The sequence below is a fragment of the Bombus huntii genome, chromosome 9 (assembly GCF_024542735.1).
Source record: "Bombus huntii isolate Logan2020A chromosome 9, iyBomHunt1.1, whole genome shotgun sequence".
Taxonomy (NCBI): Eukaryota; Metazoa; Arthropoda; class Insecta; order Hymenoptera; family Apidae; genus Bombus; species Bombus huntii.
This window is the reverse complement of record NC_066246.1, coordinates 11,028,200-11,041,357: the sequence shown is the minus strand read 5'-3', so window position 1 is coordinate 11,041,357 and position 13,158 is coordinate 11,028,200. Positions and strand designations below refer to the sequence as shown.

The 13,158-nt window shown below is 35.2% G+C and overlaps 1 protein-coding gene across 2 annotated transcripts in view; it reads right to left on the bottom strand.

Moving 5' to 3' along the window:
- Positions 1 to 13,158, bottom strand: part of LOC126869701 (glutamate receptor ionotropic, kainate 2) — a 288,271-nt gene that overhangs the window by 36,829 nt on the left and 238,284 nt on the right. For both annotated transcript variants that reach the window (XM_050626575.1, XM_050626574.1), the window contains exon 6: positions 12,603 to 12,744. In XM_050626575.1, the coding sequence (XP_050482532.1) occupies positions 12,603 to 12,744 (142 nt within the window). The remainder of the gene's footprint in view (positions 1 to 12,602; positions 12,745 to 13,158) is intronic.

Genomic DNA, 13,158 nt, shown 5'->3' with positions numbered 1-13,158 from the left:
TTGCCAGACCAATCGGTCTTCTATTGTGATGAACAGCATCAATTTTTGGAAAATTTACTCTCAACAGCCTGATACTGGTAGGTCGATCGGTCGTTATTATCAATTAATAGCATCGATTTTTGAAAGATATGAGGCTAATAGATTGATATTTGTAGGCCAACCGGTTGCCAATTTTGATTCATCGCGTCGATTTTCAAAAGATATATGTTTAATAGATTGATATTTCTACGTCGTTCGTTCGCCATTATCGATAAATAACGCCCGTTTTTGGAAGATTAACGGTTAATAGATTGGTAGGTCGGTCGGTCGCCATTAACGGTCGCGTTTGTTCAATTTCAGAGGAACGCTGCTTCCACGTTATTTCTCCTTTTCGTTGTCGGTATATTGCATCGGTGATCATTAGACCGATGTAATAGAATCGCTATGATTTTATCGGTAATATACGCGCGTTGAATACAGCTGGCATCAAAGCGCAATTACAGTTCGTTGCATGAAACTTATTTACGCCAGGTATTTCGTTTATTAATTCATTACACCTCGGGCAACATCATTTTACCGTTCGTCGAGCACTCTACCCAACCAATACTGCCGTATTTTCTTGCTTTCGCCTTGTTCCTTGTGAATAATGCGAGTTATCCCAGAGAAAGATGCGGTCAGCCTTTTGTTCTACAGTGGCTTGCGAATATATTTGAATATTTACCATAGAAGATTTTTACGATTTTTTATATCATGTGTGTTTGGAACATTTTGGAATTTCATTACTACCATAATGAGTAAACTTATACCAATCTGAAAATGTATACAGACGGTATAAAATATTTACTGCAAAACGTACATTTAGTAAAAGATTAATATACAGCTCCAACGACGATCTTAAGAATATCATAAATCTTACAGATAGTGCCACTGAATATTCAACCTTATTAACGTAATGAATGATTGACTGCTTAAATACTTTTGTAATTGTAAACTTTTGTACGGAACGTATAAGCTTAGGCCATAAATGCCCTATAGCTTCTACATATATGTATATTTAGATTTATTTCTTTTTTTTTTTTTTTTACAAAGGAGTTTATTGAGTCCAGAAATACAGTTTTTAAGTGCATTATTCACAATAAACATGAATTTTTATAATGATATGTTAGGCAAAGGTACCGATACGCGGCGGTACGATGTAGCCATGCTGTATTATGTGTCGGCGCTTTACATTTTTTGTTGTATGATGCGGTCTTTAAATTTATTTCAAATCTTATCAATATGATCATGATATTCTTATCACACTGCCAATAAAATTCCAAAGTATTTTATACATATAACGTACATAATATACTCGTATTCATAAAAGGTGTCTGCAAATCTTCGAATATTTTCATGAAGACATTTCAATGTAGGTACGTATTAAGTGCAAACTGTTAAAGCAAAAATAACGCTATTCTGGGACTAGGTACATATATTTTGTTATAATTTAATTTATGAGCACTTTCGTAAGGAAGGAAGAGTTAAATCATCGCTAAGTATTTACGCATATTTTTCATACCAGGAATAAATTGTGCTTTGACCGGTCTTCCATAATTAACAGACCCGTTATTCCGAACGGAAAGTGGTAATTTCGAGGAAAAATGACCCCGTCGATACGAGTGCTCGTTATTCATCGAATTATGACCATTTTAACATACTGGTTGACAGATAATGAACAGCTGATTTCGCGTAATTGTTCATTAATCAGTAGGTCGAATGTACATAAATTTCAACGGAGTACCCGTCGACGCGCTTCCAATTTCAGTAGATCATTGTAAAATATAGATCGTCACGATCTAATGAAAACAGTACTTAATTTGATCACCGCGAACGATACTTGAAATAACTGTTTGGATAATTTATAGAACCTCTTCTCTTGTTTCGACCGATTAAAGCCCTTTTTCTATATCTCCTACACGTATGAACTATTCGCTGTGAATAATAAAGTTTATATTACATATGCTAGTTAAGAGCATTTAGGTATTTATTTAGAACATTAAATGCGCGACCAAAGAAAGAAAGTCTAATATGATGTAGAAGCGCAAAATAAAAATAATTATATTTATATTAAATGCTTGAAATTATAGTACGAATGAAAAGTTCACGGGAATACAAAATTTAGATAGACGTGAAATAGATAGGAAAATAAGAAAAAGAAAATGTATCGGTGTGTATAGAAGTAGAAGAATAGAAAGATTCATATTTATAAACTGAGACTTTAAAAGTTTCATAAAAATTTATAGTAATATAATAAGTAATAAAATATTTATTTATTATTAAAGAGCTGATCACAAATCCTTTGTATGCGTTCACGAAATATTTTTACCGTTGAAAATCTACCTCATATTTTCTTCTATATTTATATAATTATAATATATATCAGTATGAAGATTTTAAAAAATTCCAAAAACTATAAAAGTAATCTTATGAAATAAAGCATTATTCGTTTACTTATAGTAACAAATTTTACTAGGATAATATGAAATCCTAATATCCCATTACAACATTAATAAGCTCATTTTGAAACAGCAAAATCATATTTATTTTGCCGAAGGAAATGGACATTTCATATCACATGATATGCAAAATCAGAATTCCTTTTCAATCCATGTCGCTCACCGTCGAACTAGCGACGTGGAATGTCACTCGGCATACTAGCACCAAAAGCGTGACAAACGAAAGCAGCAGAATTTTCGCGCTAGTCATGTATAAAAAGTACCCAACACAGGCAAGCAGACGACTATCGAGTGAACCGACGATCGATAACTATCGTTTCCCGTGATTTACACCAAGCCACGCGTATCACATACGTAATCTTCACTTGTCTTGCAGCAGAACATCCTCGAGAGTTAGATAAAAATGCCGCATACACACTTTGAATGCGAAACGTCGCGTTCTTGTGCAGTTTCGCGTAAAACATTCTTCGCTACGTGACATCATGACGTCGACGAGAAACGAGACGTTTCGAGAAGATACTGCGTACGAAGATTTTTTGACCAACAACGACCTTCATCTGGAATAATTTGATGACTACAGGCGATAAATCACATTTTTTATTTCTTATAAAGAAACAATTTTAAAACTCAATACATTCTTAATCAATGTCAAAATTATGTTGTCAGTTGGTTTTGGAGTTAAACACGAGTTTCAGTTTTCTCTAAAATTTGAAAAATATTGCTCATTGCGATATTAAGGTATTTAAATATTGTTTTTCTTAATAATTGTCTTAATATTAAATTTCAACTTATCAGCTATTTTAAAAAGATTATTTCCATGCCCATATTACAACTCTTGTGATTAATCATATTTCTCTTATTGCAATGTATTTGTAATGTGTATTTCATAGCATTTCCTTAATAGCGCCTTTAAAACCACATAAAAAATCTATGCAGTTCAGTCGTTAATTGAGTAATATTCCTTGTCAGTGGGGAATAACTCGTTGAGCTCTCACTTAAAAAACATCGAGATAGCGCGTTAGAATATGAAAAAAAGAAAGAAATCGTTTTAATAAATTTCGTAAATGGCGAACGGGCCGGAAGTTGTTCTCTGTCGTGAATTTTCAGTTTGAATTAATGACGGCGTAAATCTGCCCCGTGGATTTTATTGGTGCGGCAGGAGCACTGCCGCACTATGATAATAAAGATGCTATGCGGTAATAAAGAGCAATTAAGTTTGTTTTTTATTTCACCTTTTTTATTCATCTCCGAAGCTGTTCTATATCGAGAAACGTTATATCACGTGCACAATGCTTCGCAACAAGGTTGCTTAGAGAGAAAAATAGGAACTGAACGGGCTACTAATGGAAAAGCAAATTTTCGACAAATGAGGAGTTTTTAAACTGAAAACCAAACGTATCGAAACAGCGCAGCGTAGCAAACTACTTGATTTTATTTTCCTTTTTCATTCGTTGAACTCGGTTTTTCTTGGTGTTAAATTAACGTTTGAAAAACAATTTCCTATTAATCAACGCAAGTTAATGCACCGTTTAATTTATTCGCAAACGAACGGGATAGTGTTTATTTTCTATTCTTGCTTTACCTTTTTCTATACTGGCTTTTATTTTCCCTGTAAGTTCATCAATCGACAATATCAACACGACGCACGACTCGTGTCCAATCTATTTGTTTCGATTCGACGAAATTTAATAGCGTCACTACGGTTCATCGGCTGTGCTTTGTCAATCAAATTTCTCAACGATTAAAATGTCATTAATTTTGTTTGTCTTGAAGCGCGAATTGCATCAATGGATCAGTCCAATAGTTTCTTAAGGAGATCAGCAGGATCTGGTTGGAGGGCCAGTTACATGATACAAATGAAAATAAATACCTAACTTCCAGACTATTCCTGTTGTCGTATACACAACATTCTATTCAGAGAACGTTGAAATACTCCTACAATCACGCGGTATTCGTCATAATTAATTTCCACGCTGTCCGCTCTTCTGTGTGGTCCGCTTGCAATATCGTCCTCATACTTTCATTCGGCGACTTTTTTCAAAAGTTTTAAATTACCGCACACCTAGCTCGTTAAAAGACCGATCTGCAATCATTCCTTTTAAAAAAACATCGCTTGCTCATTCTCGTGGCAATTAACTCCTTGTCTCTTTGATATTAGCTGGCTCGAATCAAACCGTTTAACGCGTTCATACGAACCGCTAATTATCGTTCGATTTTCATCCCAGTGAATGATGACGTTGCACGATATTGCCAACGTAATGAGTATCGAGCGATATTTACTTGACACTGGACCGAAACGAGAGATCAGCGCCGAGAAAGTGTTCGCTCGTGAACAAACGATTGATAATTTCATTGTTTATAAAGGGGATCGAGTTTTAATACTGTTCGGCCCGCAGGAAAAATCGAGGGAGAAAATTATTCGATAGGTTTATCAACGATGAAAGTTTGATTAAATGTTCTGTAATACCAGGCTCTTTCTCGCTTGGCTTGTTTCTCGAACGTGATCCGAGATTATTTCCTAGATTACGGGAATATAGTGTCGTATATGAATTACATACATGTATATTTACTTTTTAGGATTGCTGTGATATTATTATTCAATTTCCAAGAATACCGACGCTCCATAAAATCATGTATTAACTATCGCGTCCTATCGATAGAGATTGGCCACTCGATCACAGAGCAATTATTTCCCTTCTGAGTCGTTTATCGATTACCAGTACAATGGTTAACACGTGCAGCTGACAAGGGAACAACGCAACACCATTTTTCCGTCCGTCCCGTGGCTCTGCAGAATGTCACAGAAAACATTCCGTCCAATCAACTGATATACTAAAATTTTGCTGAAAAATATCGCGCGTTCTTAAACTTTTGATTAATATTGAAAATCGAGTACTATGGAGAACAACAAGCTTCATAAACTGCATATTATATTCTTAAATAACAATGCACACGTTAAACGTGTTAAACTACACATGTTGCTGTTTGATCGTGGCTTCCCGTGTTATCGGTCGTACAAGATCGACTTGTTTCGCTCAAATCCTCGCGATAAATATACGATTACGTCGCGGCTGGCTAACGAGTAACGTTGCAGAACGATTAAAAATCAATGGCCGGAAGGGTTGTTGCTCAACACCGCGACAAATCTTCATCCCTGTTCGGTGGCGAACACTAACCATCCGCAGGCGTAGCATCGAACACGGAAACCAGTGGGCGGGAACAATGCCCAGCGTCGACCTCGAGCGTCTGAACAAATACCGTCTCTAATTTACATTTTAATGGATCTAAATTGAAATCTGCTAGACACGGCCGAGATAAATTGTACCGAGGTTACACAGGCTATTTACTTTTTATCACTTATTGCTGACTGGCGGGCAGCGTTCGCTCTGCTGTGTCTGTTCGCGCGCGGAGCAAATTGCGAATTGCTAATTATTCCCGGGATCGTTTAAAGTATAAATTGGGGAACGATGGTTATTACTGTTTATTCGAGACTGAAAATGGTAATTTGATGCGAAGAATCGTCCGTTGGACAGAAATATTTATGTATTGTTGAACCTTCACGATAGGGCACGTAGTTGTAATAAATAGATATAGCTAACAGGTATAATAGTAGATGCAATATTCAGTTGACGTCCGCATAATTTTCTGATTCTGTGCAATGACGTGTAATACAGTGTTTATGTCCGTTTGAATATGAAATATCACGAAATGTCTACGTTTTGATATGCAGAATATAAGATTACGAGTTTAGATGTACATATTTAACTTAAGGTTCATATATCAAATAGCGAAGCTCCAATTAAAATTAAAAATTGATTATATTACAGTCATATATTTGTTCTAATATCTTTAATATTTCAGTGTTACATTTAACATATTTTGTGCTATTAACTTTGTTTTATTCATTAAACAATTTCAACGTGTCAACAGCGGTCTACTATAATTTAGTCATTACATAGTTTAGTATGCATTAATGTTCAATGAGTTTTGACAGCGCTCTAACAATTTATCAATAATCTACAGGAAGTTCGAGGAGGCATTCAATGTTTAACAAGTTCCTACCTTGCGCGTTTTGATGGTTTTAAATAACTGACAAGCTAGATTATTACAAGTTCTTTATACAATTCATATGTAATGTTTATTGACTTTTAAGGTGTCAATCTTAAAGTTAAATCAATCACAGGTCTGGTTTCAACTTTTAATAGATTTTAATTACTACATTAGATAGTTAAAAATCTCTGAACACTTGGATAAAAATAAAAAAAAAGAATAGAAGAATTTTTTCAGGTACAAAAAAAATTAGCTATGCTTGCGTCTAGAGTTAATAACATCTGTAATTACTGCTTCTTAAAATTAAAAGTAACGCAACAAGAGAAATTATACGACTAAGATATTCGCGTGATTTTAATTGCAATTAAAACCATAAAATCAACGGCAAGCCTGAGTAAACATAACTTTTAGATCCTAAGAACATAGTAAGGTGACTCGACTTATATACATACATCGCGATTACTCAACCGGGTCAGCGATGCTTCGAAGAAGCTCGACTAACCGTGGACAACGATAAATTGCTAATTACTTTGGAACGGCTCTCTCTCTCTCTCTCTCTCTCTCTCTCTCTCTCTCTATCTCACTTTCTCTCTCTTTCTCTTCTCATCGTCAACTACGGTGAAAGCGCAGGAAATCTCTTCTGCCTTGGCTGAACGTTTTTCACGGGAATTGGATAAAGGTAAGCGAACGCGATATTTTCGAACGCGTTTAAAACGTCCAGACAAATTATAAATAATTTCTCAAGCTGCGTGTGGTGTATCAGTTAAGCAGTATAATTATTTTTTATTTATAATACAGATTTTATTAATATTAGTACATTTTTTATTAGATATTGCAGCGAGAAATAAAATAACAGTAAAATTGGGATACAAATAGAATAGAAAAACACTATAAAAGCTCAAAAATAAATAAATTTGTTGTCCCTGTTAAGCATTAATAAATTTTTTTAAAAAGGAAAAATTTGTGATAATACTCTTTAACTTTAAATGCACAATTTTTCAAAGTATGATAAGATACGCTTTGAGCTTTTCAATTTCTATAAGATTTGCTGAATCTGTGCGAAGTGTTTCTTGCCAAATATATGACCACATATTTATATGTAATATTATATTATATATATTAATGTATAATAATAAATATAATACATTCGAACACATTATTATAGATATACATCGTCCATAAGTGTTGGGACACCTGCTGGTCCCATATAAAACGTAATAATTGACTCAATTTATTACAAAGGCGATTATTCGGGTAGAAGCATGTATTTAGGCAAAATAACGATTCCGAATACGCAACAGAAATTTGTAAAAGTTATTTGCAACTGTTGTGGGAAAATAATCAATTAAGGATTACGATTGACGTCCACGATGCTTTAATTTAAATTTCATTGAGAAAATTTTAAGTGAATTACATAGTAAATTCAGGGCAGTCTGCTGAAAGTTAAACGTGACTCTCGCAATCAGTCAAGGAATGTATAAAATCAAAGGATAATAGATACAGTAGAAAATCTACTGATGTTACGTGAGTGTACAGATTCATCAGTGTTTGAAGGAAACCAACTTGTTTCTGTTATTTATAACATAATTGATCATATATATTTATTGTACATATATAAGCTTTATCTACCCCACGATTTCAATTGAAATACTAATCCTAAGAAGTTTAATAAATCTCAAATGATTTCTTTCTTTCTCTCAAAGATTTATTTTAACGAGTGTTCTATTATTTCTAAACAGAGGTATATGTATCTCAAAGTTACACCAATTAACAATCATAATGATAGTATCGACCAATGTTGCAACCCTTGCAGTCCTGTCTGCCTCAGGAAAATCTGAAGCACGTTGTTCATCACCTAACAGACCGTATTAATCCTCGAATCCTATTCACAACGGTCTCATTTCTGTAATTCTTTTTTTCCCAAGCAGCATCCACTCGAAACAGATCGTAGCCTTCCAAGATGCATCGAAAAGCATTTTATATGCACGCCGCATAAACAAGATATCCGTCTTCATTTTACCGTAACGCAAGAAACAACGTTATTTATGAGCTGACCTGATAAATGCACGCTACGAAGAAGAATACGGCCTCAAGCTAACGAATTTTCCAATTACAACGAGCAATTCGAGAGAACGACCGCGGCGAACTCCGAACAGATATCCATGGAATAATTTCTGGATGCAGCATACACAGAACACCGCACTCTTTTATCCCTCATTTCTGATCGCGCCGTGAATCATTTTCTAGACGCATCCACCGAATAATTGCGAGGCGAACCGTGGACGAGGAGAGCTACAAATTGCCCCTGTATTACGAGTAATTTATAATTATAAGGCCCGGCGAACAATCTGCGCCGATGTTTTTCGCTGTGCAACCTGTTATTTCGCGCTCGACTAAATATTCCTAGGACGCGGCGGGAAAGGAAATAGTTGCTGAAACTAACTGAGACTATCTTGCCTTCGTTCCTGTACGTATGTCATGGATGAAAAGGAGCGAAAGGAAGCACACCCTCGTTCGTAAATATCTGAATACGCTATAATATCGTATAAAATGTGATAATCGTTTTAGATGATTAATGGCCATTTATCTTAAGAAAATACAACAGGATTTTGTAAAAAAGTATCTGTGAGAAGAAAATGATGAATTAAAATTTACTGAAAAGATTTAGAATGAATTAGGTGAACAATTTATAGTAATAATAGACAATCTCGAATAATCGTGAGATTTGCTCTCGAAATTATTTTAATTTCAACTGTCTTTCAATAATATGTATTTGAACATGTATCTCTGAGATGTAATGAGAAAATTCGTATTTCTGATGCAATTAATGATATTGATTTAATGAAATCAGAAACTGTTTGAAATATTATTTTCATAAAGATTTATCCCACTACAAAATATAAGCCAAATAAAGATTACTTAATTTCATACGTAAACAACGAAATAATTTCATTTCATTTTTAACTAATGAGATAATTTGTAGGGAGATCATTTGCTCGTTCAAATAAACTTAATGCGTAATCATTTCAAAATAACATTTAGCTAAATGAAATAATATATTATTTAAACGTTTATTTCTCAAATATATTTGAATGTTATTATACAAACAACGCATATTCTCATTTATTCTTCAGTAGAATTATGTAAAGAAAATATTTGAGAAATAAATGTTTAAATAATACGTTACTTTATTAGGTAAATGTTACTTTGAAATGATTACGCGATCGAATAATTTTCTGGTGATTCAATGCGGTTCAATATCAGTCAACTCGATACTTGATGATTAAGGAATGATAGGATACAATCAAGTAAGCAGGATAAATCGTTTATTCGCGATGATAACACGCAGTGAATGATGTCAGCATTACAGGAATAAGAGAAGAGAAACTATTAGGTATGTCTTGGGTTGGTATATGTGGCGTAAGATTACGTATGATGATATCGTATCGGAAGAATTGATGACTTTCGTTATGTGTTGCGATAACTTGTTGAACACACTTTTGCACAGTTCTACCTCAGTCTAAAGACTATGCTGAACATTTTTCATCGGTAATTACAGAAGATAAAGTAATTCAGCAATCTCGACTAGTATTTTTTTCACCTTTGTAGAGGAAATCTGTCGGACGTCCATGTGCAATCTTCAATTTGTCATGCCGCTCTTAATGCGCTATCTTATTAGAGAAAACAGAAAGCAGATGTACTCGACTTGATTGAGTTATACACGTTGTTTCGTATGAAAAATATTGTTACGCGTCGTGAGTTCACTTGCACTTTGACTGCGCCTCGATTATTCTATTCTATTCTGTTCTATCGTACGAGATAAATCATCCAAAAGATACGAAAATGTTTGAAAATTTAAGCTTCCCTTGACACTGTTCTCCATGTTAAATAGGAATATGTAAGAAATATTTAAAGGTAAATAAGAACAATACTATTCACTCCACGAAAAAAGACTAAAATATCCATGAAAAATTATTTGGACACTACCGTAACAAACTTTTATGAATACGCAGGCTCCATAATACTTTTATAAACCTAGTTTCGCGTTATTGTATATTAGAAAGAATCAAACAAAGAACAGGATGTTTCTCATCTGAAACTTTCATCAGTAAGAAAAGACGAAATTTCTTGCGATGCACAGTACTTTCTTGGCGCAAACTAGGGAAAAATAGGGATCTCGCGACACGATATGTCGATTCTATGCATCCATCTCCGGAGAATTTTATTCCCCTACCCCTGGTCCTCTGTTACATGCCATTGAGAGAAAAGTTGAGAAAGAAAGAATATTGAGAGACGATCGGTGATATTGCACAAATCGCGCCTCCAGCTATTCTGGGACAACACGTACGGCGATTTCGTCTTTTTCCTTCCGTCCCGTACAATCCGAATCACAGAAATCCGTGCAGACTACTCGAACCTTCGGGATATTCTCTTTGCGCGAACAACTACAAAGAGGATCGGTCTCTTACGTGCATTAATGCAGGAACGTGATCGAGGAAATCGAACGAGGGACCTGTGTTCCGTGTAAACACACAGTCACACGTATATGCGAGCAAAGTATTCTTTGGTATACCTTAAAATCTTGAATTTATATATTGTGGTGGTAAATTCATGACACAATAAAAGTCAGGATGATTCTATGCCACAAAATAAAAAGGAAATCAAGAACTATAAATAGAGTACATTCGAAGCTTTATTTCGGAGAAAATTGAGTTTATAAATTCAATGTCATTAATTTTATTCGTGTTGTTTGTGAGATCCATATAGGGAGGAACGGAAAAGGCAGAGGCATCGAGACTTTTTGTCAGTTAACAGTCAGTCAATGAGTGAAGAAATGAAAGGAAGTACCGTTAAGTGGAAGGCTGAAGTCTGTGATTACTCTAATGATCCCCCTGATAATTGGTTTTCAGCAAAATTAAAGAGAGAGAGCAAGATCTTTTGAGGATTACCACCGACAGGAAACGAGACATCAGTAGCGTTACGGTAATGGTAATTATTTCTATGAAAATATTACGTGCTAAGTAACCATCCTATAGACGACCTCTTGCTCTTCTTACAGATTCGATCGTGTAAAAAAATAAAGAAAAAGTTCCATCTTCTCTGTGTCCATTCTACAAACAAAAAACGAGATACCATTCGTCTTTCTTAAACATAAAAGATTCTAGTACATTGTAACTTGACGCAGATCGTTATAGACCTTTGCTAAAAAAAGGAGAAAAAAAAAGCAGATTCACGGATAAAACATGCTCGATAAAAGCGAGCAGTGGCAGTTCCTTCGTTTCATAATACCCACGCTTTTTTATTTTCTTCGTTTATGAAAAGAACAAACTTGATGAAAAGAACAACTTTATCGCGCGTTGCAATAGCGCATCGCGACGACACTTTCAGCGACCTATATGCCCGATTCGGTGTATTGGCTCAATTGATTATTCTGTGTAATATAAAAAGCATTTATATCCATAAAGTATAAAAAACGAAGAAGCATAGAGTATTATAATAACGATACCCAATAATACGATGCATAAATTATGCAAACATTCGCAGTCCACTCATAAGGATTGAATAGTAATGCTATAAATTTTATTCGTGATTTTACGATTTTAAAACCACTGTGCGTCACTCGGCGTCGTCGAATGCGCATGTCGTTGAAAGTTCCATTATACCAGGGACAGTGTAATCTAGAACGTTCCCTCGTTGATTCAAACATCGATGGAAGACAATCTACGCTTCTGCAGCCTTGGTGCAGCCTTGGTACACCCTGTTATCGATTCCTTCTCGCTCACTTATCGATAATTTCCCACCCTTTTGGCCCGGACGCTTATCGATTCTGATCACGAGCGCACACCTCCGAGCCCATCGAAAAGCACAGAGAAAATTTGAGAGACGATAAACGAGGCGAACCCGTGAAAATTAGTTTATACGCATAACTCGCGTGTCTGACATGACAGTTCCAATTTCAGAGATAGGTTCTGTCGTGGAAAGGAGTGGCTGATTTCGGTATGGAGAGGGTGGGAAAGTTGAACGTAACTGGAATCGTGTCCAGCATTAATTGCATTCTCATCTAATTAAAAGACTCACCAGAGAGGTGATGAGGTAACTGTGATAGTCGCTCATCATTCCTATTTGCTGAGCCTGCTTCAACACGTCGTAAATCCTCTCGGTAGAGCAATCCAGTACAATGTGCGACTCGGCCGAGTTTTTTATCTGTTTTAGCAACGGCCTGAAACAGAAGGTAAAATGTAGGTTAGTATATGTGTGAATGTGGCGAAGGCGGAACCATAACACGTCTCCCGCGCTTCATGGGTGGATATTTTTTCGCTAATTTTGCTATTAATACTAAAATTGTATGGTGGGATGTAACGTATACTAATACTTCTGAAAATAATATTAGTGTGTTACTGGATATATTCTTCGTACTTGTTGATATTCAACATCATTTTCCCATATCGGATCTTTTCGTTGCAACATGTGTTGAGTTTTGATTGTATCGCAAGAAGATGTTCATATTTTGAACTTTCAATAAAGCTAAACGTGTTTCGTATATTCATATAATTCGTATGCGAAAAATTGGCACAGTGTGTAGCACGGATTAAAGTTACTGAAATCCTTTAGGTATATCGCGACTTATAGTAAA